This window comes from Mirounga leonina, unplaced genomic scaffold (genome assembly GCF_011800145.1).
Source record: "Mirounga leonina isolate KUSES-001 unplaced genomic scaffold, KU_Mleo_1.0 Mir_127, whole genome shotgun sequence".
Taxonomy (NCBI): domain Eukaryota; kingdom Metazoa; phylum Chordata; class Mammalia; order Carnivora; family Phocidae; genus Mirounga; species Mirounga leonina.
Window position 1 is genome coordinate 74,352,926 of NW_023270316.1, and position 25,752 is coordinate 74,378,677.

General features: G+C 35.8%; 1 protein-coding gene across 3 annotated transcripts in view; it reads right to left on the minus strand.

Moving 5' to 3' along the window:
- CDK8 (cyclin dependent kinase 8) overlaps positions 1–25,752 on the minus strand; it is a 127,248-nt gene that overhangs the window by 62,836 nt on the left and 38,660 nt on the right. For all 3 annotated transcript variants that reach the window (XM_035003658.1, XM_035003657.1, XM_035003659.1), the window contains exon 2: positions 3,572–3,647. In XM_035003658.1, coding sequence (XP_034859549.1) covers positions 3,572–3,647 — 76 coding nt within the window. The remainder of the gene's footprint in view (positions 1–3,571; positions 3,648–25,752) is intronic.

The window sequence follows — 25,752 nt, forward strand, 5'->3', positions numbered from 1 at the left end:
TAGCCAAACTGTGGAAAGAGCCAAGATGTCCATCGACAGTTGAATGGATAAAGAAGATGCAGTATGTGTGTGTGTATATATATATATACATATATGTGTGTGTGTGTATACACACACACACACACACACACACGCAATGGAATATTATGCAGCCATCAAAAGGAATGAAATCTTGCTATTTGCAACAACGTGGATGGAACTGGAGGGTATTATGCTGAGCGCAATAAGTCAATCAGAGAAAGACGTGTAGCATATTATCTCACTGATATGAGGAATTTTTAATCTCAGGAAACAAACAGGATTGCTGGAGTGGTGGGGTGTGGGAGGGATGGGGTGGCTGGGTGATAGACATTGGGGAGGGTATGTTCTATGGTGAGCGCTGTGAATTGTTTATGACTGTTGAATCACAGACCTGTACCTCTGAAACAAATAATACATTTTATGTTAAAAAAAAGAAGATAGTAGGAAGGGAAAAATGAAGGTGGGAGAATCGGAGGGGGAGAGGAACCATGAGAGACTATGGACTCTGAGAAACAAACTGAGGGTTCTAGAGGGGAGGGGGGTGGGGGGATGGGTTAGCCTGGTGATGGGTATTAAAGAGGGCACATATTCAATGGAGCACTGGGTGTTATACGCAAACAATGAATCATGGAACACTACATCAAAAACTAAGGCTGTAATGTATGGTGATTAAGAGAACATAATAAAATAAAAAAAAAATCAATGTAGCTTACCAATGTAACAGAATAAAAGAGAACTATAGGGTCATTTCAGTACATGTAGTGAAAAAGCATCTTGATAAAATTCGATACCACTTATGAATAAAAGAGAAGGAGCTTCCTTAGTCTGACTGATGGCATCTATTAAAAAAACCCAATAGCTAGCATTTTACCTAATGATGAAACACTGAAAACACTTTCCCCAAGATTCGGAATAAGTTAAAGATGTCCATCCTCATTACTCTTCAACATTATATGAAAGGCCCGAGCCAGTGCAATAAGAAAAGAAATAAAAATAAAAAGATGGAAAGAAGGAAAACTATTGTAAATTGCAGATGACATAATTATTTATGCAGAAAATTTGCATATATTAAAGGTTACCAGTGAATTTACATATATATCTAAAATGTACAGTATTTTAAAAGTTCTATTTTTTCTTTTAAAAGTTCTTTTTCTAAGTATAGAAGCAAACAAATGGGAAATAAAATTTTAAATTAAAATTTTAAAAATAATCCCATTTCCAATAGTGCCAGAAAACATGAAGTCCTTAGAAATGAATCTAATGGAAGGTGTGCAAAACCTCTACAACTAAAAACTATAAAACACTGTAGAGAAAATTAAGGAAAACCTTTAAAAATAGAAAGTATATCTTTTTAGATTTATGGTTTGGATGTGTCAATATTTCCTGAATTGAGTCAAACTATAATTCCAGCAGGCATATTTTAGAAATAAAAATTGACTAGCTGATTCAAAAATTTATATGATAATGCAAAGGACCTAAAATAGCCCCAAATCCTGAAACAGAAGAATAAGGCTGGTGGCCGTATACAGTCTCACTTCAAATCTTGCTGTAAAGCTAGAGTGACCTGATATTGGCATAAGTATTGACAAAAAGATGGAACAGAATAGAGTCCAGAAATAGTCCATACTAACACAGTCACTTAAGTTTTTACAAAGGTGCCAAACAAATTCAATGGGGAAGAATCTTTTTAAAAAAATGGTGTTACAACAACTGTACATTCATATGGGGTGAGGTGGGAAAGAAGCTCAAACCTTACATCACACCTATACAAACAAAAATGAATTAAGTATAACATAAACTAAAAAATAAAACCAAAAATATACAGCTTCTAGAAGAAAACACAGGAAAATTTCTTCACAATCGTAAAGATTTCTTCAGCCAGATACAGAAATCAATAGTCATAAAAAGGAAAAATTAGTAAATTTCATCAAAAATAAAAATTTCTGCTCACTTTAGGTTGAAGAATCATAATCAAATACATTAAAAATAAGTTTTTGCATTTCTTTCTATGCTTAACTGCATTTACAGTTATCAACATATACATGAAGAATGTCTGTTCCTAAAATGAATGGAGTTGTTTGTTTTTAAAACATTTTGTTGAAGTTTAATAAACAGAGAAAAGCACACAAACCGTAAGCTCACAGCTCAGTGAGTTCTCACACAGTAAACCCATATAACCAGACCCAGAACAAGATCAAAAAACAGAACATTACTAGAACCCTGAAAGTTCTCTTGTCTCCCCCTTCCGTCACTCCCTGACCCCTCCAAAGGTAATCTCCATCATGACATCTAACATCACCAACCACGGTTTAATGGATTTTAATTCTTTAAACCTAACTAGAATATGTAGAACTGTAGATGTTGAAGAACTGATAGTTAAGGTACAGATATCCTCCCTCTAGATTCAAGAACATTAAAAACCTATCAATTACTTGAAATATAATTTCCAACATGGCATACCTTTGGTTAAGAAAGAATGCCCTCCACCTCACCTCTACTCTTCCCTCATGGAGGTAATTCTTACGTGTCTTCCAAAACCTGCAACCTTCCTTGATTCTCTCAGTTACATGTAGATAATTTTCTCATTCTCCATACTTCTATCATTGTGCTTAGTACACTATTATTGTAAGATTTATGAGTGTCTTTCCTCATCAGTGTGTAAATATTTAAGGCCAGGGACTCTCACTTGTTCTGTTTCTTTACTTTTACCTACTCTAGTTCCCATCAACATGACACACAACAAATGGCTGATAACTGAAAACCCAGTGGTATAGAATCTGTTAAACGGGTAAAGATATTTAAATTAATATACCCAGGTAGATAAAAGGGCTAAAAATGACAAAAGCAAAGATTATAATATATATTCTAGAATATTTTGATTATAGCCAGAAAAGATAAATTTGGATCCACAGTGTTAAAATAGTAAAAACTGAAGTAAAATCTCATGGAAGTAATACTCAGTTTAAATGTGTGAATAATTATTTAGTAATGCATTAACATGAATATTTTCTTTTGGAATCAAAATGAGATTCTAATACCATATGGAAAGCTATGCTTCCAAAAGAAAACAGCACGTATTTTTACATATTCAAATGAACAGACAGATAAAAAGGAAAATCAGTAACACAATCTCATTTTAAGTTCACATAAGTAATGACATCAATCTCATCTTAATAAAATAGAAATATTAATTTTAATGAATATACAGATTCAAACAAATTTACTTTTATTGTACCCAATGAAATAACAAGAATTACTGGACCCTTAATATTTAGTGACATTTATTGGAAAAATATACATTTATATAAACAACTAAGATTGACTTACTCCCAAATAAATGAATTTTTACAGTTATTTCTGCTAGAACTACATACTACATGCCACCTTTATTTCTCTTAGGAAACAAATATATTTTTCTATAGATCGTCAGTATGAAAAATATTTACCAACTTTCAATTAATGTGTATATGTGGCAAATACAATTCAGAGACCTACATAGTTGACACTCAAGTCAATTGATAATAATGATTATAAAAAGAACTTCACTTACTGCTATTTCTCTACATGCCGACATAGAGATCCCAGTTCCTTCTATTTGTTTTAAAGCATAGTCTTTATCATCTTTCCTGTAAAAACAAAGTTATTTTAATATTTGGATAAAACTAAATTTATGTGCATTTTTAATAAAATATAATACATAAATCACATACTTAATATCTTTTGACACCTTTCACATGTAATCACATAGTATCATATAGGAAAAAGGTTTTATATAATCTAGTTCAATCCCATTATTTGATGAGGAAAGTTAGACTCCAAGTAATAAAGACTTGTCCAAGGCTCCATGGTTTGGGAAGACAAAGATTCAGAAATAGGTTCTTCCTGTTCTAATACATATACATTTCCTTTCTATATATGCATGTGTGTGTTTGTGTGTGTGTGTGTGTACTGTACACTCGGCACGCACACACACACAACTTGCTTTCTAAAACCCTTTCAGATAGGGGCGCCTGGGTGGCTCAGTTGGTTGAGCGACTGCCTTCGGCTCAGATCATGATCCTGGAGTCCCGGGATCGAGTCCCGCATCGGGCTCCCTGCTCAGCGAGGAGCCTGCTTCTCCCTCTGACCCTCCCCCCTCTCATGTGCTGTCTCTCTCATTCTCTCTCTCTCAAATAAATAAATAAAATCTTTAAAAAAAAATAAAATAAAATAAAACCCTTTCAGATATTGATGGGTCAAAAAAATTAGGGTCAAAAAATTAAGAAATGAATGTATCACTAAAGTACAAAATGGTGATAATTTCAAACAAATTATAGTCCTCATATTCCCCAATACCTCCGAAGAGAGTCGCTCAACATGTGTTTATTGAGCACTTACTATGTATTCAGACCTGTGCTCAGTACTGGGGATACAGCAAGTTCCTTCTTCTATGGAGCTTTCTGTGTCTACTGGCCTAGACAGATAAATAACTAACATACCACAATACAGGATGATAAGTGCTATGACAGGGCAAGTGCAAACCACAGAGGTTACTCAATGGTTACTCTGGTAGAGGACCTAAGCAAAAAATTCTCAAAAGAAGCACCATTCAGATGAGGCCTAAACAGTAATTCTCAAAATTTTTGACTCAGGACCCCTTTACTCTCTTGGATATTACTGAAGACTCTCAAGAGTTTTTGTTATATCTATCACTATTTACCCTATTAGATTTTTAAAATGGAACTTTTAAAAACATGGAATGCAAAAGCATATATCTATTAGCCACCAGAGCAATGATATCATCAGGTTATGACACGTTTGGAAAAAACCCACTGTACATTCATGAGACAGTGAGAAAAGGAAATGCCGATGACCCGTGAGCAACATGGGTTTGTACTGCATTGTCCACTTACACAGAGATTTTTTTTTTTGATAAATACAATACAGTACTATAAGTGTATTTTATGATTTTCTTAACACTTTTTTGCAAGCTTACTTTATTGTAAGAATACAGTATATAACACATGTAAATATGTATTGGGCGCCTGGGTGGCTCAGTTGGTTAAACGACTGCCTCTGGCTCAGGTCATGATTCTGGAGTCCCAGGATCAAGCCCCGCATCGGGCTCCCTGCTCAGCGGGGAGTCTGCTTCTCCCTCTGACCCTCTCATGCTTTCTCTCTCTCTCAAATAAATAAATAAAATGTTTAAAAAAATATATATTAATCTACTGTTTATCTATAAGGCTATTGTAGTTAAGTTCTTGGGGAAGTAAAAGTTATATGTGAATTTTAGACTGTAGTGATAGTGGTGCGCTATCAGCACCCACCCCAAAACCCCACGTTATTTAAGGGTCAACTGTAATATCATAGCACTACTATGAAAATAGTGTCGACCTTATGGGCCCTCTGAAAGAACTGTGTGTGTTGGCGGGGGGGGGGGGGGGAAATAAGGTTTCCCCGCAGACTTCAAGAAGGGGGGGGGGGGGGGGGGGGGGGGGGGGGGGGGATGAGTTAAGGGGGAAACACAATGTGAAGACAAATGAAGTGAGAGAAAACCATTTGAGGGTGAACAGACACAGTAAACAATGGGGGATGAGGCTGATGGCATTAATTAGGAACCACAACATAAAAGTCTTTTTACTCCAAGAATAACAGGAAGCACTCCATTTAAGATTTCTTTAATAAGAAAATACCAATTAGGGATGCCTGGGTGGCTCAGTCGGTTAAGCATCTGCCTTCAGCTCAGGTCATGATCCCAGGGTCCTGGGATCGAGCCCCACATCAGGCTCCCTGCTCAGCGGACAGTCTGCTTCTCCCTCTCCCACTCCCCGCTTGTGCTTTCTCTCTCTCTCTCCCTCAAACAAATAAAATCTTAAAAAAAGAGAAAATATCAGTTATATTATATTTGAAAAAAACATCTTTGGCTGCCTTTTGAATGCTTAGGGGGAGTAAATAAGAGCAGGAGGCAGAGAAGCTCCTGTTAAAAGAAGTTAAAAGTAAACAGTGTTAAAATTACTCAGTTGAGAGATGATGGTGGTAGCTGCAGAATGGTGGTTGCCATACGGGGTAGACAGACTGGAGTGGAGCGATATAAGGCAGAACCAGTAGCACCTGGTGACTGGGCAGAAGGAGGAAGAGTCAAAGAAATGATTTCTGCCCTGGCAATAGGTTAACAGCAGTATTACTGACTGAAATAAAAAACAGCAGGAGAAAAAGATCTGAGGGAACAAAAAGATGATAGTTCTATTCTGTGCAGGTTGAGTCTGCAGTACATACGAGACACCTAAGTAAAAATGTCAAGCTGAATAAACACAGCTAAAGCTCAAGAGAAAGCTGAAGACACTGATTTACTATAATCAGCATATATACAGTAACTAAAGCCATGAGAGTAAAGTGATACCAAAGAGGACTGCCAAAAAAAAAAAAAAAAAAAGATTTTGAAAAAGGGCAGAATAGTAAATAGTACCACAAGCTGCAAAGAAAGCTAGTAAGGTGAGGACGGAGATGTGTCCACTGCATTTAGCAATGATGAAGTCACCAGACAGTAGACGAGGCAAAAATAGTTGGAGTGATATAGTGGCAGAATGTGTACAGCAGAAGGCTGAGGAATGAATGGGGCATAAGCAAACTAAGACAGTGAGTGTAGGTATTTGAAGGGGAAAAGGATGTCGGTAGCTGGAGTAATACACAAGGTTAAAGAATTATTATTATTTTTTTTAAGATGGAAAAGACTTGAATAGGTTAAGTACTGACATGAAGAACCCAGAGAAAAGGAGTTGCTGATATGAGAGAGAGAGGTAAAAATTTAGAGAGCAAAGACTGAAATGCTGGGGAAAAATTAGATAGGGTTAGAAGGAGAAATATTTTTAGCGAGAGTTCTCATCTTGATGGCTTTCATATTTTCCTGATGTTGGAAATTAGGTCATAAACTAAAAGTAAGGGCAAAGGTGGTAGAATTCAAGATCTGAATAGAGTGAAAGAAGATTTGGTTGAATAAATGAGTAACTCCTTATAAAATCAATTCATTTAAGTTCATTTAATACTTTATTATCTTAAATTATTAAAACTTACATAGCTTTATCTTTGTTTTCACAACATATTTACACCAAATCCTTAGCTGTGGGAAAAAAATCCCAATTCCAACATTATTTTTCAGAAAAAAGATCTGTTTTACAACATTCAGCTTTATACTATATTTTCTAGTAAAGTACTCATTATTTTAAAAATACACTAAGTGTATCTATACTTAATGTTCACTAAGTCTGAATAATTTCTGAAAGACTTAAAAAAACGGAGTTAAAGAGGGTGACACAAAAGGTAAAATGAAGTCTAGGGGCACCTGGGTGGCTCAGTCCATTGAGCGACAGACTCTTGGTTTCGGCTCCAGTCCTGATCGCAGGGTCATGAGCCCGAGCCCTGAGTAGGGCTGCACACTCAGCAGGGAGTCCACTTGAGATTCTCTCTCCCTCTGTCCCTCCCTCTGCTCTCTCTCTCTCCCTCAAAATAAATAAATATATCTTTAAAATAAATAAATACATACATATAAACATACATAAATAAAATGAAGTCAGCATCAGAATAAGTCTATTAGACCCTTTCACATGCATGGTACTGGTTAACCTAGGAGTGTAAGAAATTGTTATATGTACTATTTGAGGATAGCATCTTAGATCTGAGCACTCTAAGGAGAAAGAGAGTGCTGGGAAAGAAAATAAATTAAATCAAAGGCTTACCCATTCACCTCCTTAACAATGACCCTGAATTTCTCTTATTTATAAATGGCCAAGTTTCTATAATATAAATGTCTTCTCAATGAACTGAAAAATTCTCATCTGCAGATAGTCCTCTCCCCCATCCCAAGTAATTTTATATCTTATATTTTATAAAAGTAAATGATGAGAAAGAAAGGTGAAATGGTAGAATAAAAAAACTGAAGATGTTTGATTATCAGAAAGGCAACCTCCTCTTGAAAATCACCGAATATAATTACCATAATATAATAGTGCTTTGTGGTTTACAGAGCACATTTATTTATATATCCGTCTACACAGTCATAGTAAAAAGGCACATTGGAGAGGGAAAGGATTTGTTCCTGAGTTTCAGTCATGATCCAGTTGAAGTAGTCAAGCTGTATAAATAAATAATTGCAATATAGTGTTCTACGTGCTATAAATAGAGGGGATGATCAACTATAGCTTGAAGGATTGAAGCAAGATGAAAGAAATCTTCAGAAAGAGACTACCTAAGCAGGGATTCTTAAGACTTCAGAAGTCTGTCAGGAAAGGAGGGAGGAACTGGGGAGAGAAATCAGTAGTTAGAGCAGAAATCCCAGAAAGTAGGAATAGCATGTACAAAAATACAGAAGCACAGGGAAGGTGTGACATGCTCAGAGAATAGCAGAGAGTAGCAGTAGCAGTTTAACAGCATGAAACATGCTGACAGCTCTGAGGATGGATGTGATTTTAGGAATAGGCAGAGGTAAGATGGGAGGGGGTCTTCTATGTCAGCTGTCTTCAAAGAGGGGTATAGAGTTTATGTGATGTGCCTCACTTCAGGAGAGTAAAAAACATACAAGTATGAGAAGAAAATAATTACATTAAAAAATAATAAAGCTGAGGGAAAATATGTTATGTGAAAAGACCAAAAAGAGGAGGATGAACCACGAAGAACACTTGCCTTTGACAGGAAGATTAAGTCAATAATATAAAATGGCTGTAAAGGAGTAGTTAAAAAAAATGAGCCGTGTTTTGGTAAAATAGCGTACTGAATACACATAGGAAATTTCACCTCCCTCCTAAAGCCCTATTAAAACTACAGTAAAGAAATATTTTGGGGCGCCTGGGTGGCTCAGTTGTTGGGTGGCTGCCTTCCACTCAGGTCATGATCCCAGGGTCCTGGGATGGAGCCCCGCATTGCGTTCCCTGCTCCACAGGAAGCCTGCTTCTCCCTCTCCCACTCCCCCTGCTTGTGTTCCCTCTCTCGTGTCTCTCTCTGTCAAATAAATAAATAAAATCTTTTAAAAAAAATATTTTAAAGATATAAACTCATACAGATGAAAAATGGAGAGAAATCCTCCAAAAGCAGAGAACTGAGAGTACAAGATACCTCTGGAAGTAGAATTGGTTGGATGGAAAATAAAGTTGAAGAGATTCTAGAAAATAGAACAATAAAGAGAAATGTGAAAGAAAAACAGAAAAATTAGACAACCAGTCCATGAAATCCAATATACAAATAATTAGGAGTTCTAGAAAGAAAGAACAGAGAAAAGAGAGAAAGAAAATTTACAACGTAATTCAAGGAAACTTCCTAAACTGAATGACAGGATTTATAAAACTGAGTCCAACGAGTTCCCATCACAAATAGCTAAAAACAGGAACTCAAGACACAATGTTTAGACATATCAGAAAAATGGAGATGAGCAGATTTTACATGCTTCCAGTGGAGACAGGTAATGGGTCACTTAGAAAGGATCAGTAAATGATTAGGTCATAAACTAAAAGTAAGGGCAAAGGTGGTAGAATTCAAGCCATGAGAAAGAAGGAAACCCTGCCATTTGTGACAACATGGATGAAACTGAGGACATTAAACTAAGTGAGATAAATCAGAGAAAGACAAATACTCTACGATATCACTTACATGTGGACTCCCAGAACTCATAAAAACAGAAAGTAGAATGGTGGATACCAGGGGCTGGGCGCACTGGGGAGACATTATTTAAGGGTACAAACTTGCAACCAGTAGATAAAAACTTCCTGGAGACTCAATGAACAACATAGTGATTATAGACAACACCACTGTATTATAAACTTCAAAGTTACTAAGAGACCAGATCTTAATTTTTCCCACCAAAAAAAGAAATAATAATTATGTGACATGATAGGAATTTTAACTACACTACAGTGGTAATTATATTGCAATATATAAATTTATCAGTCAACAAGTTGTACACCTTAAACTTACACAATGCTATGTGTGAATTACAACTCAATAAAACTAGATTTTATAAAAGTATCAGTAATCAGGATACCTGTGGACTTCTCAACAGCAGTTTTGGAAGCTAGAAGTTCTAGTGTAACTGCACTACATAAAATCTGAAGTACTGATTACAGTGTCAATAGATGTGGTTTGGAGTTTAAGACTCTGTTCTGGAGAATTATATTGTCAGCAGCAATGACAGGAAAACATTATGGAGTAGTTGGCCAGATCAAGGAGCTTGAGCCAGAATACGAATCAGTGCACTGCTTCCTTCATGCTTTAGGGAAAAGAAGTCATGCTTTAGGGGGAAAAAAAGAAATAAACAGCTGAACTAATCACTGTGTTTAGTTATATAGCAAAAATTGTAAATTACAGAAAGTCTAATGTGTTAAATTGAAGATGTTATTATCTTTATTATGCAATAATTTGGAAGCAGATCATAAACAACTGTCAATGTATGCTGCCGTTTGATGGTTACTGCAGGGAAACGGTCTAGGAGGATGCTAGACTACAGCATGGAATCTTAATGACTGTGCAAGACAACAAGCTGGCCTGGCCGAATGCTACAGAGATGTGAACTCAACCACCTAACTCTCTTTAGTGTGATACCTTAGGTATTTTTAATGATCTTAACATTTCCACTTTGAGCAAGAACGCTCTTAAATATATATCATTGGGCCTAAGCCATATTTTAAACCATTTTTAATAAAATCTACTTATTTAAAAAGATTAATGGTCCTAAATTATTATTCCTATTGCTATAGTATTTTCAAATATTACTTAGAACTACTTTTTACCTTTGGATACCACGACTAAGGCTCAGGCATTATTATCATTTAAAATTCTTCTTGACTTAGGTCCCAAAATCAAAATAATAAAACTGATGTCTTTTAGACTTAACGTATCTTTGGATTTCCTATTTTGAAAACTGTTCTCTCCAAATTGATTTATTTGACAAATCAAAAGTTCAGTCTTTATAGATTAAATGCAAATAAAATATATTCATGTAGATATATATGTTTAATGATTTATATACTTCAAGTTGAGAAGAGGCAGACTCGTGTTCTTATAGAAAAACTGGTACAATAACTGTTTCAGTTTGATTTTTGTTTCTAGGTTTTAATATCCTTGTCAATCAGGAACAGGCATAGCACATTTGATGGTAGAAATCAAGGAGTCCTGCAGGTTGGTTAAAGTCCTCACTGTTCATAATACATTCTAACTCCGTGGGTAATCATTGACCGAATCCTTATAAATTAATTGTGTATTACATATATGTCAATACAGGAGCCATTCTCTCCCATAAATAATTTGGTGAACATAATAATTTTCCAGAGCTGTTCAATCTATCTTCCCTTGCTAGATACTTAATCAGCTCTACATGCCCTCAGATTAGGTGACTGGCTATTTTTGCAGCATTGTTAGGGGAAGATTGCACTTGAACCCCCATGGAAATGACCTTGGCATATTCTGCTGACAACTAAAACAGCAGTAAAACTCCTTGGATGCACAGCTCTCAATTACAGTGACATAACACATCCTCAAATTACTGGAAGACAGTCCCACCCAGGGACCTCAAATTGAGGATTCCTAAGAATCTTCCAGAAGATGATCCTAGAGAATGAGACAGCTTCTACCCAGTCAGGACCATGGAACAAGATCTAAATGGCCAGAACTAAAGACAGGCTAAATTTGCATGCTCTCATGCTTTTCTGTCTTCTATGCTGGTTTAAATTTCTGAATTGTTAATAGCCATCTATGTTGAATAACAATTTGTCTAATATTATGTCTAATAACAATACCCATAATATTGCTCTTTGTATCCCTAGTCATTCCTTGTATGAGTCTAATTCCTGGCTACAATTTGCTCATGATTTCACTAAAATATGCAAACAAACTAATTACTGAGATTGTAGCCACCTTCTTTTGGGTGCAACTCAGCTCACTCTAGTTCCTGGGCAGTCATACTCAACTACTAAGCAATTCCTGAAATAGTAAACTCAAAACAGTAAACAGGACAGGCAGCCCCTGTGATGTCAAACCTAGGAAAGTTCCTGTCTACACCAAAACCACACTTGGGGCTTGGCTTTTTGCTTAGAAACAGATTACTACTCATCCATCTCTCTTAAATCATCTTCCCACAGCGTCATTTTTCTGAACACAACTCTACAAAGAGTAAAGTTATTATTGTCATTGCATCTTGACTTCAAGAATTATATCTTGACATTAGTCACCTATAATCATTTTTCTTTTCCTTAATATTCATGGTCGAAGAAATAAGCAACATTAAAACCAGAAATTAATGCATAGTATTTTTCTCCCAAATGGTTGGTCTTTCCCGCTATTTCACATATCCACTAATTTATTTCTATTTGACCCCAAATATCTTTTTCTTAAAAGTAGTATTACATGAGGCATGTGAATATACCCAAACGTTTCTTAAATGCTCATATATTATACTCCAAGTATTATTATCAATAAGTATTCAAGATTGATGTTATTAAAACACCCTAAAAATGTCTTTATCTCCCTTAATCTACATTCTACCCTGTCAACAATACTCTATAATTGAAAAGAATGTTATGAATGCTCATTGTTGAACAAATAAACTGGATGGGATCTGAAGTCTTTACAGCTTTCTCACATGCAGTCTTTATTCTATCATTAGCAACAAAGTGTTAAACCTGAATTTATAAAGAAAACTCTGGCCACAAAAGTTTTTCTATTTAAATGAATATGCATCTATCCTCTCACTCTTGCATTGTTTTTATTTCCAGTTTCTTTAAAGACTAATATTTAACATTATTTAATGGTTCTCATTTAAACTGGTGAAAATATAAAGGAAGGGTATCCCTCACGTACTATTATTACGAAGAGTATAAACTAGCACAAACATTTTAGAATGCAATCTGGAATAGATACTAAGTACGTGTATTTCCTACACCAGCAATTCCTCTCCTGATTATGTATCACAGGAAAGGTTTCATATAGCTGCAAAAAGTAACACAGTTCTGGAAGCAAATAGAGGTATACTATGTGTGCATCAATGGGAACAGATAAGTAACACATGGTATATGCATATATTGAGAATACATGGTAAAAAGCAATGAACTGGATCCATGTATAGTTTAGTAGAAACAAAATTTTAAAAAAAGAATGAGATTTATACCAGAGTTTTTTACATGAAAACTTATAACCATACACAAACAATATTTTCAGGAATAAAACAAGTATGTTATAAAGATATTTAGATTGGAATATGGGCTGAAAGGCTATATACCGAAAAAATAAGAATGGAAGTTGATTATAACGGGAAAAGAGAATGGGGCAAAGATGAGAGAATGAAAAATAAAGAAAAATACAGGGCCTTGCACAGATTGACAATGATAGTATGCCATGTACTAAGCAGTATTTTCAACTCAATTCTATGTACAAAAACCAAGAAACAACCAGTTAAATGGAACACCCCTACTCAAATACAAAAATAGGATTTCCTAAAAGTCTGGGGAAAAAATTACAGTGGGCGAAGAGCTAAATTTGGTATATGCCAAAGATATATACAATTTATGAAAATTTCAATAGAATTATATAGATATTTGACAGTGTTAAACAATAAAATTTAAGATCTGACTAGACTAAACTTACAGAAAGATCACGCATTAGCACACACTGGAAGAATCAAGCCTGGAGGCAAGAAGGGTAATTAGGAAGCTATTGTCAAAAATCTAAAAGTCGAATAACAAGTGCCCAAACTAAAATTTTGCTATTTTCAATATATAAACAGGAGTGGAATTAGGGAGTGATAAACTCACCTCGCCTAAGCACAGTCCTAAATACAGGCTCAGCGCTTCACAGGAGTTAAAAACTGGCAAGAAGAAACCTGCCTCTTCCCTGTTTCCTTCCACCCACTGCTCCAACACCAATTACACATAAGGTAGAACTGGACAGAGTCTCATTGTAATTAGGTAAATATGTAACATCTTATCAGAAACAGAGGGCCACATAAAATAATAATATATGCAGTCTATTTCAGAGCGGATGAAGGGTGAAGGGGAGGGCATCAGCTGCCAGCGAGTCTCTCCTCACAAGGCAGGGTCATGCCAGATTAGAGAAGCTTAAGTCCTGCAGCAATATTAACATTAACCTGTTACATTTGACACTTTCATTCCATTCTGTAAAAAATTACTCTATTAGTACTTATAAGTTCTGTGTTTCCCTAGTTCTTGAAGCAAGTTCTGTGTTTTCAGAGGGGAGGAAGCAGAGTCATGTCCCAGGAGTGGGAACTACATACCTTTGCCTCCAACTTTCCAAAATACCAGAAAGCCCATTTCTCCACAAGTGAATATTCAATAAATGCAACTTCCTGGCAGGCAGAGAAGGAATGGGATTCATAGAAGTATATGATAATATGTACCAAGCACTTTCCATAGCCAAGTACTATACATTAAGCATTTAAGATAAATTACAATTAAAGTCCATGCCACACATGCACTGGAATTATTTATACAAAATATGTATTTTACACGTATATAGTTATGTATAGATAGCATGGCCACATGCTTTCTCTGCAGAAATATTTATGTACATATACATAAGTACCTTTCAAAATACATATGTAAATATGTGTACATAAATACATATACATACATATGTACACTTATATATCCACATATATACATAGAAATATACAGATATATACCTAAATCTATGGGTGTATAAATACATACACACAGAGGAAGAAGAAAATCATTTTTAGGACAATTAAGTTACTGACTACACACAGTACTGTTTTAATTCAGGTAGTCATGAGAAGAATTTTATAGGTGGCTCACGAAAAAAAGTATCAGTTATGTAGTTTATATAGTTTATGACACAGATTGTCCTTTATGTGCAAGCGTTGTTTAATAATGACATCACAACGCATTATCATTATCCCATTTTACATAAAAGGAAAGAGAGAATCCCTAGTCACAAGGCTAGAGCGCAGCTAACCAGAACCTCAAACCCAGGCAGTTTGATTCCAGAAAGCATCTTCCACCATATGCTACACTGGCTCTGTTCCAGAAGTGGGACTACCAACTCTTTTACAGATTGCTTCCAGGTAAAATACTCTTAGGCATTTTCACCACAGCAATAAAGGGGTCATATGTAAATGAACATCTCTACCAACACGAGTTAATATACAGATGGTTTTTGCTTATCATTAACACACACACACAGATTCAAACTCCTTTCTAACAACTTATCTGGCAATGCATGGATAACAAGCTATCAGAAACTTTTCATTTAAAGCTGCTGTTGTCATATAAACAAACAAAAAGAGGACTAAAAGACCTTAAAACAAAAGACTACTTGAAGTTTCAAGTTTTACTTGAGGCATTCACAGATCTACGATCTTTTAATTACAATAAGCCAAAAAATAGCAAAGAAGTAAAAATATTTAAATTGTATATAAAAGCTATGATTTAACAAATTAGACTTGAATGACTTGAAGCCAAGAGAACTAGATTAATCACAAAATGTAAAGGTAATGGGTGGGGAAAACCAATTGCCAACCAGTTCATAAAATGAGATGTACAAACAAATTTCGATTCTAATAAACTCTTAACATCTCCTACATGTTAGATAAGCTTTGCTACTACTAATAAATCCATCTTTTACACCTTTAAAGAGCTAAATACTTCTAAATGACACATGTCATACAAAATAGTTCATAACATTTTGTGAAATAATTTGTATCATGTAACATGTCAGCTGATAAAATTTTTATAATTAAACACCTATTAAAATTGTTCTTGAATAGGCATCTGGAGAAAAGATCGATTGTGAGAAGACCGTTATCTGCTCATAATGAAAAGTGAATATATTTTTACGACTGCAGAGCAGGTATAGCATGGACCATTGAAATGACAAATTTTCTCATACTACACATCACTGCACTTGCAAGCCTAGCTTGGTGACTCTATGGATAACTTCTGTCTTCATTCCTACTATTATAAACTCCTAGGATGAAAGTATATATATATACTTTATAAATTTGACTTCAAAGAATGAGAATACCTGCATGAAGGCCAACTTTATAATTATAAATCTATTCTGAGTCTGAAGCAGTGATCTAGATATGAAATAGACCTATAAAGAGCTACCAACACATAAGCATAAGCTATTTCATCCTAGTAACCCAGTTTTCCAAAAACATATTAGCCACAGCTTCAGAGTTAACTTGGATTCTAATGTTTGATTTCTTTAAGATGAATTAAAAGCAAAAGTATTTAAACTGATGTTTACAGAAACTTGGAAATGTTCTTTGGCTTGTATTTCCACATTGTATTTCTCAGAACAGATCTATACTGACAGTTATATGTAGAAAGTCTAAGATAAAATTACTTCAGAAGAGGGGCCTGGGTGGCTCAGTTGGTTAAGCGACTGTCTTCGGCTCAGGTCATGATCCCGGAATCCTGGGATCGAGTCCCACATCGGGTTCCCGGTTCAGCAGGGAGCCTGCTTCTCCCTCTGACCTTCTCCCCTCTCATGCTGTTTCTTTCTCTCCCTCTCTCTCAAAATAAATAAATACATACATACATACATACATACAAAGTTAAAAAAAATTACTTCAGAAGATTTATCTCCAAAATAAAATGTGAGATAAGGAAAAATAAATTTTAAAATATCTGGTGAATAAGAGGTTAAAGTGATGGACACCTAAGGCCAATTAGAAAATTTATACCTGTGAAAGCTCTGAGAGCTTCCCCTCTCCTGGAAACTCTAGACTACCAAAGAAAGCAGGTGAAGTGAAAGGATGCAAGAATCCAGAGGGATCTGCTTCCATGCCTGGAGATTCTAAACCACTGTCCTATCCTCATTTTCACCCTCAGCCCTGGTCCTCAGACCTTCACACCTTGCCAAATTCTGTGGTTCACCATTTGCCCAGTCAGGAAATTATTTTATTTTCCTCTTCACTTCACCTACCTAGTCAGTTATCAAACCCCTGCTCTCCAGCCTTACTGCCACCCTTTGTCCGTATCATTCCCCTTCTGAATTACAGGAGCGGATATCTAACTGGTTCTTGACCTCTTAGTCACTCTAAGGAGCATTCTTGGCTCCCTTGTCAAATATTAGGTGACATATTTGTATTATTAGTCAAATACTAGTCACATATTAGTATATGCAAGAGTTTATTTCTGGACTCTCAATTTTGTTCCATTGGTCTACGTGTCTATTTTTATACCAGTACCATACTGTTTTACTGTGAGCTTGTAGTGTAGGCTGAAATCAGAAAGCGTGATGCCATTTTTGTCATTCTTTCTCAGGACTGCATTGCTGTTTGGGGTTTTTTGTGGTTCCATACACATTTTAGGATTATTTTCTCTATTTTTTTGAAAAATGTCACTGGAATTTTGATAGAGATTGTATTAAATCTGTAGATTGCTTGGGCAACATGAACATTTTAACAATATTAATTCTTCCATTTAACCAACATGGGATATCTTTCCATTTATTTATGTCTTCTTTCTTTCATCGAAGTCTTAGAGTTTTCATTGTACAAATCTTCACATTAAATTTACCCCTAAGCAGTTTACTGTTTTTGATGCTATTTTAAATGAGATTGTTTTGGGACACCTGGGTGGCTCAGTTGGTTAAGTGCCTGCCTTCAGCTCAGGTCATGATCCCCGGATCCTGGGATGGAGTCCTGAACAAAGAGCCCGCTTCTCCCTCTGCCTCTGCCCCTGACTCATGCTCTCTCCAATAAATAAATATCTTTAAATAAATAAATAAATGAGATTGTTTTGTTAATTTCTTTGTAGATGCTTTGTTGTTAGTGCACAGAAATGCAAATGATTTCTTGGGGCATGTGGGTGGCACAATTGGTTAAGCGTCTATTGGTTTCAGTTCACGTCATGAGATCAAGCCCCACATTGGGCTCCCTGCTCAGCATGGAGTCTGCTTGAGATTCTCTCTCCTTCTGCCCCTCCTGCTTGTGCTCTTTCTAAAATGAATACATAAATATTTTTAAAAATGCAAATGATTTTTGTATGTTGATTTGCATCCTGCAACTTAACTGAATCCACCTACTCTAATAGTTTTTTGGTGGAGTCTTTAGGATAGTCTATGTATAAGATGGTATCATCTGCAAAGAGAAACAATTTTACTTCTTCCTTTCTGAATTGGATGCCTTTTATCTTTTCTTGCCTAATTGTTCTGGCAAGGACTTCCAGTAGTATGTTGACTAGGAATGGTTAAGAGTAGGCACCCTGATCTTAGAGGAAAAGTGTTTTGCTTTTCACTACTAAGTATGATGTTAGCTGTGGTCTTATTTTATAGGGCCTTTATGATTTTGAGGCATATTCCCTCTAGGTCTATTTTGTCAAGAATTTTTAATCATGAAAGGAGGTTGTATTTGGCAAATGATTTTTCTGTATCTATTGAGATGATCATACGATTCTTATCTTTTTATCTATTTTTACCTTTCATTCCATTAACATGATGTATCACATTTATTGATTTGTGTATGTTGAAAGATCCTTGCATCCCAGGGATAAATCTTACTTGATTATAACACATGATCCTTTTAATGTGGTGCTGAAATCATTTGGCTAATATTTTGTCCAGAATTTTTCCATCTCTTTTCAGAAAGTATATTGGCCTGTTTTCTTTTCTTGTAGTGTCCTCATCTGGCTTGATATCAGGGTAATGCTGTCCTTGCAAAATGAATTTAAGAGTGTTCCCTCCTCCTCAATTTTTGTGAAGAGTTTGAGAAGGACTGGTGTTAATCCTTTTTTTAAATGTTTAAAATTCACCAGGAAACTATCTGGTACTAGGCTTTTCCTTGTTGGGAGGTTTTGGTTACTGATTCAATCTCCTTACTTTGTTACTGTGAACAGATTTTCTATTTCTTCCTGATTCAGTCTTGGTAGGCTGTATGTTTCTAGGAATTTATGCATTTCTTATAGGTTACCTAATTTGTTAGCATATAATCATTCATAGTAATCGCTTATGATCCTTTATATTTCTTTAATATCAGTTGCAATGTCTCCTCTTTTATTTCTGATGTTATTTATTTGAATTTTTTTTTTTTCTACTCTAGCTAAAAGTTTGTCTGTTTTTTGTTTAGCTTTCAAAAAAACAGCTCTTAGTTTCATTGATATTTTCTATTGTCTTTTTTGGTCTCTCTTTATTTCTGCACCAAAATTTGGTATTTTCTTCTTTCTGTTAACTTTGGGTTTAGTTTGTTCTTTTTCTAGTTCCTTGAGTTATAAGGTGAGGTTATTGAAGATCTTTCTGGTTTCTTTTTTTTTTTTTTTTTAAGATTTTATTTATTTATTTGAGACAGAGAGAATGAGAGAGACAGAGAGCACATGAGAGGGGGAGGGTCAGAGGGAGAAGCAGACTCCCTGCCGAGCAGGGAGCCCGATGCGGGACTCGATCCAGGGACTCCAGGATCATGACCTGAGCCGAAGGCAGTTGCTTAACCAACTGAGCCACCCAGGCGCCCTCTGGTTTCTTAATGTAGGCATTTATCACTATAAACTTCCCTCACAGAACTTCATCCCAAAGTTTTGGTATGCTGTTTTCATTTTTGTTTCAACATATTTATTTCCCTTTGATCCACTGGTTGTTCAGGAGTATGTTAATTTCCACATAATTGTGAAACTTCCAAGTTTCCTCCTGTTGTTGATTTCTAGTTTCATACCACTGTGGTCTAGAAAGACACTGGGTATGATTTTAATCTTCTTAAATTTGCTAAGACTTGTTTTGTGACCTAACATATGATCTATCCTGGAGAATGATCCACATGGGCTTGAGAATGTATATTCTGCTGTTGTTAGATGGAATGCTATATATATATATATATAACATTGTTTTATTTATATATATACACACATACATAACACATATATGTTACATATATGTGTAACATACATACATATACATGTATATACATACATACATATATATATATAACATTGGTTCAAATCCAATGTTTCCTAATTGATTTCTGCCTGGATGACATTCATTGTTAAAAGCAGAACACACACACACACACACACACACAGAGAAAGTAGAACACTGAAGTTCCCTACTATATTATATCGTTGTCCATTTCTCCCATATCTGTTAGCATATGCTTAACACATTTAGGTGCTCCAATGTTGGGGTCATATATATTTACAACTGTTATAACCCCTTAAAGACATAATCCGTTTAGCATTATACAATGGCCTTCTTTACCTCATGTTATAGCTTTTGAGTTAAAGTCTATTTTGTCTGACATTAAGTACAGCTACTTCTGCTCTCTTTTGGTTTCCACTTGCATGGAATATCTTTTTCCCTCCGTTCATTTTGAGCCTATGTATATCCTTGAAGCTAAAGTGAGTCACCTGTAGGCAAAATACATTTGGGTTTTGTTTTCTTATCCATTCAGTCATTCTATGCTTTTTGACTGGAGAATTTAACCCATATTTTCAAAAATATATTTGTGGAACAGAAGAAAGGGCAAAGAGAAGAAGGGGTGGAGGAAAAGAATGCAGAGAGAGGAGAAGAAGAATAGAAAGAAAGGGTAAAGAAATAAGAGTGAGGATATTTAACAGGGTATTCTACCAAGAATTAAGGTGAAAACTTATGTATGGCTCACAACTACTGTGCTTCCACTTCTATTAGGTACCTAGAACAGTCCAATTCATAGAGATAGAAAGTAGAATAGTGGCTGCCACAGGCTGGTGGGAGGGGGATGGGGAGTTGCTGGTTAATAGGTACAGAGTTTTAGTTTTGCAGGATGAAAAGAGTTCTGTAGATGAATGATGGTGATGGTAGCACAAGTGAATGTACTTAATACTACTGAATGGTACACCTGAAAATGGTGTACAGTGGAGTAATTAAATTTTATGTTATGTATATTTTACCACAATTTAAAAAAACTCCTATGGCTATTTTCTAGCCAAGAGATGATAGTGGCTTTAATAGCAGAGAAGATACAACTGATTGGATAGTAAAAGGTGGACAGATTGAAATGATATTTTCAACATAAGGATCAACAGGTCTTAGTGACTGACTGAAGGCTGAAAGAGAAAGATATCCAAGATACTTTCCAAATTACTGACATAAGTAATTCGGTGAAAAATGCTGCCAACTGCAAAGGAGAATACAGTGAAACAATTCAAATTTGAACATGTTCAGTTTGAGAAACTTGTTATATACATCAAAATGAAATTGAGTAGGTGAGTGTATAAATGGGTCTTGAGCTCAGAACAGATGTCTGGCCCGGAGATGCAAATCACACAGTCCTCAGTATTTCAAAGGTATTTGATGTCTGCAAGTTGATGATATTACCTAGGAAGAGAGTGTAAGGAAAAAAGAAAAGAAGGCCTGAAATCCAGGCTTTGAAGGATCTAGTTATGAGGAACTCTCACTTTTACATTGGAGAAAAGACAAGAAGAAATTCCCACACCAATTGAGAAAGAGAAGCCATACATACAAAATAAAAGTATAATAAATCAAGAGCTTCTTATTTCAAGAAGAAAACATTTCAGAAAAGGAAATGTGTTAAAATATAGAATGATGATGATAATAGGAGGCATTCAATAAATGACTAGAACATTCCTAGGACTAGTGTAAGCACAATAAAGGTACTGATTCATTCATTTCTCACAATACCCTATGAGAAAGCTTCTTTATCCCCTTTTTACAGATGAACAAATTAAGGCCTGGAAAAAGCAAGTGGCTTGTTCAGGGCCATCTATCTAGCAAACTAGGCAGAACCCAGAACCTGAATTCTTAGCCATTATGTGATACTGGCTCTGTTAAGTGTCCACTGGATTTAGCAACAGACAGAATGGTGACGTTAGCCAGGTGGAGTTAAATGGAATGGTGGAGGCAGAAGCCAGACTGGAGTGCATTTAAGAGTAAATGGAAAGTGAAGAACTAAACGTAATATGAACAAATAACTCTTAAGAAATATGCCTATAAGCTCAGTCAGTTATGCGCCTGACTCTTGATTTTGGCTCAGGTCATGATCTCAGGGTTGTGACACTGAACCCCACATTGGGCTTTGCACTGGGCATGGAACCTACTTAAGAGACTCTCTCTCCCTGTTCCCTCTGCGTCTCTTAAAAAAAAAAAAAAGAAAGAAAGAAAGAAAGAAATATGCCTATAAGAAAAGTGAAAGGGTGGTAAATGGAAGGGGATTCAGTGTCTATAAAGTTTCATTGCTGCTGAACTTGCTACTAAAGGCAGGGCACCATACTCAAGTACCCAGAGATATCAGGCAGATAATTTACACAATAACAAAGACAACCAGTACTTACAAACATTTACGATGTACCAGGTACTCTTCTTATATATTAACAAATGTAATGCCAAGAACAGCTAATTAGCCCCATTTTACAGATGAGAAAACAGACATACCAAAAGGTCTGGTAGTTGGTCAAAATCAAACAGCTGGCTAGGATTCAAACCTTCCTGAGCAAGTACCTTCTATCAGAGAAAGGGCCAAAAATGTGCATGTGATGTGGGAGATTTTGTGAACCAAAGAGCACATGTACACTAAAGGGGGTATTTATGACTCCAATAGCCAACCACTGTCCAATAGAGCATTCTTAGAAATGTTCTATGTTCTGTCCAAGGTAGTGGCCATCAGCCTTGTATGAGTACTGAGCATTTGAAATAAAGGTGGTATGACTGAGAAACTGAACTTTAAATTTTATTTAATTTAATTAATTTAAATTTAAACAGCCACATGTGGCCAGTGGCTATTATACTAGATACCACAACTCCAGAAAATTGTTTATGAATGTTCTAATTTTTTTAAAGATAAGCCAGAAATATTTTTTTTTTTAAAGATTTTATTTATTTATTCGACAGAGAGATAGACAGAAGAGCACAAGCAGAGGGAGTGGCAGAGGGAGAGGGAGAAGCAGGCTCTGCACTGAGCAGGGAACCCGATGCGGGACTCGATCCCAGGACCCCGAGATCATGACCTGAGCCGAAGGCAGACACTCAACCATCTGAGCCACCCAGGTGCCCCAGCCAGAAATATTTTTTAAAGATTTATTTTATTTTAGATAAATGCGGGGGGGGGGGCACAAAGAGAGAGGGACAGAAATCCTCAAGCAGACTCTCCACTGAGTGTGAAGCCTGATGTGGGGCTCATCCCAGGATCCTGAGATCATGACCTGAGCTGAAATCAAGAGCTGAGGCCTAATTGACTGTGTCACCCGGGCACCCCCGCTAATAGATTTTAATGTGAAATCTTCTAATTTCAAAATGTTGGTTCCCTTAAAAAAAAACTGCTTATCAAACAATCTAAATGTACATTAAGAGAATACCTATATAATTTTCACAAGTTACAATGGAATTCACAGCAATAAAATGAATAAGGTATAACTACTTGTTTCAACATGTGTATCTCAAAAACAATGTTTACCACAAAGCCACAGAATGAAAAGTACCATTCAATACCATTTATAATTTTAAAAATATGCACAGCATTATTTAACATACATATGGTATTAAAAAAACATACATGTGATATAGAAGTACAAAGGAATTCATAGGAATTATAACACCAGTGTGTTGATTACTTCTAGGGTAAGAGATGTAAATATGATCAGAGAGGGTTTATTAGTTTTTTATGCTGCTGTAACAAATTAACCATAAACTTGGCTTAACCACACAAATTTATTATAGTACACATCTGTAGGTTGAAAGTCCAACATGGGTCTTGGTAAGCTAAAATCAAGGTGCCAACAGGACTATATTCTTTTGTAGAGGCCCTAAGGAAGAATCAGTTTCCCTGCCTTTTCCAGTTTATAGAGGCAACCACATTCCTTTGCTCACAGACCTCCTCTTCTATCTTCAAAACAAGAAATACAGGTGAAGAAGTCCTTCTCATATTACATCACTCTGACCTTGTTTCTGTTGTCACATCTCTTGTCACACTTGTACCTCCCTCTTCCACTTTTAGTCCTACTGTGATTACCATGGGCCTACCCAAATTATCCAGAATGATCTTCCTATTTTAAGGTCAGCTGATTAGAAACTTTAATTCCATCTGCAACTTAAATTTCCCTTTGCCATGTAACTTAACATATCCAAAGGTTCCAGGGGTTAGGACATGGATATCTTTGGGGGGACCATTATTTTCCCTCCCACAGAAAGGTACACAAAGAGCTTTAATTTTGTAATGTTTTATTCCTTAAGTAGAAGGTAAAGGTATTATGTTTTTTATTATATGTCTTTATATGCCTCAAATACACTTAAAATCTTCTGATGTGAAATTTTCTTGCAAGGTGAGTTTTTCAAACCTGCATAGAGCCTTAAAATTTTAATGAGCTCACTCAGGAGCAGTAAGGGGTAAAGGGAGAAAAATATGGAAGAATGAAGGCATTGGCCCTGTCTCCACCTAAACAGATCCTCTTTTTATTGCCTTTTACTTGTCTACAAAACATTTCATTTGAAAAGAAAAAAAGGATTCCAGTTATTCAAACAAACAAAAAATGGAAAATATAACTGGCACATGACTCTAAGGAAAACTATAATAAAACAAAATTACATGGTATAAGAAATAATTAACAAGCTAACTCAGGATTTAATGATAGAGAGATATGTTTAGTCCTACAATGAGGCCATTGAGCTGAATGATGCTTTGGATAACCTTGCAGGGCTAAGGAGATAAAACTTATAGTCAGTCCAAGGACTACTGAAACCAGGGGAAAAGAAGGAAAGGATGCAAGGAAATGCCCATGCACTTTGGTTAAGACCATAAAAAGAAGTACTCTAAGAGTAATATGAAAAAGAAGTATACTGACTCTCATGAGGACTGCAGCTAGCTTCAAATATCAAAGCCTGAAAATAGATCAATATAGTCCTAGATTGCTAGCTCCTTCAGGCACCACTGAAAGTGCTCATTGTTGGAAGATACCATCTCCTCGGTATAAGTCATTTCTAAAGACAAATTTCAAATACAATGCCTAAACCTAATAAAAAAAATTAACCAGGCACATAAGGAGACAAGACAACTAGCAGAAACCACAAACAACAGAAATAGACTTGGAAGGGCTCTAGATATCTCTGCAGTTTTTAGCTGCACATACCATGCTTAAGATAACAAAAGACTGGAGGGCTCAGTGGGTTAAGTGTCAGACTTCGGCTCAGGTCATGATCTCAGGGTCCTGGGGTCCAGCCCTATGTTGGGCTCCTTGCTCAGTGGGGAGTCTGCTTCTCCCTCTCCCGTTGCCCCTCCCCCCACTCCTGTGTGCTCTCTCTCAAATAAATAAATAAAATCTTAAAAACAAAAACCAAAAAACCCAGAAGACTGGGAATTCTGAAAGAGTCTCAAAAGCCCAAGAACAGGACACAACAGATTTTTGGGAAGAGAAAACAAACTATAAAACTGAAAAAATAACTGCATTTAATAACACAATGGATGGGTTTAAAAGCACAGGAAGTATAGCAGAGGGAATTAATGAACTGGAAGAGATATCATAGGAAAATATTCAAAATAAAGACTGGAATTATAAAATGATAAAAACCATGAAGGACAGGATAAGAGACATAGATAATACAGATGAGAAGGGCTAACATACATGTAACTGGATCTCATCAGAAGAGGAGAAAGAGAGAAACAAGAAAGAGAGGGGGCACAAATAAATTTAAAGAGACAAGGCTGAGCATTTTCTAAAACTAATGACAGCAAATTATAGATTCAAGAAGCATTATGAATAATAGAGGCATAAGTAAAAAGGGTATTCTTCAGGTAGAACAGAAATGATCCACAAAGGA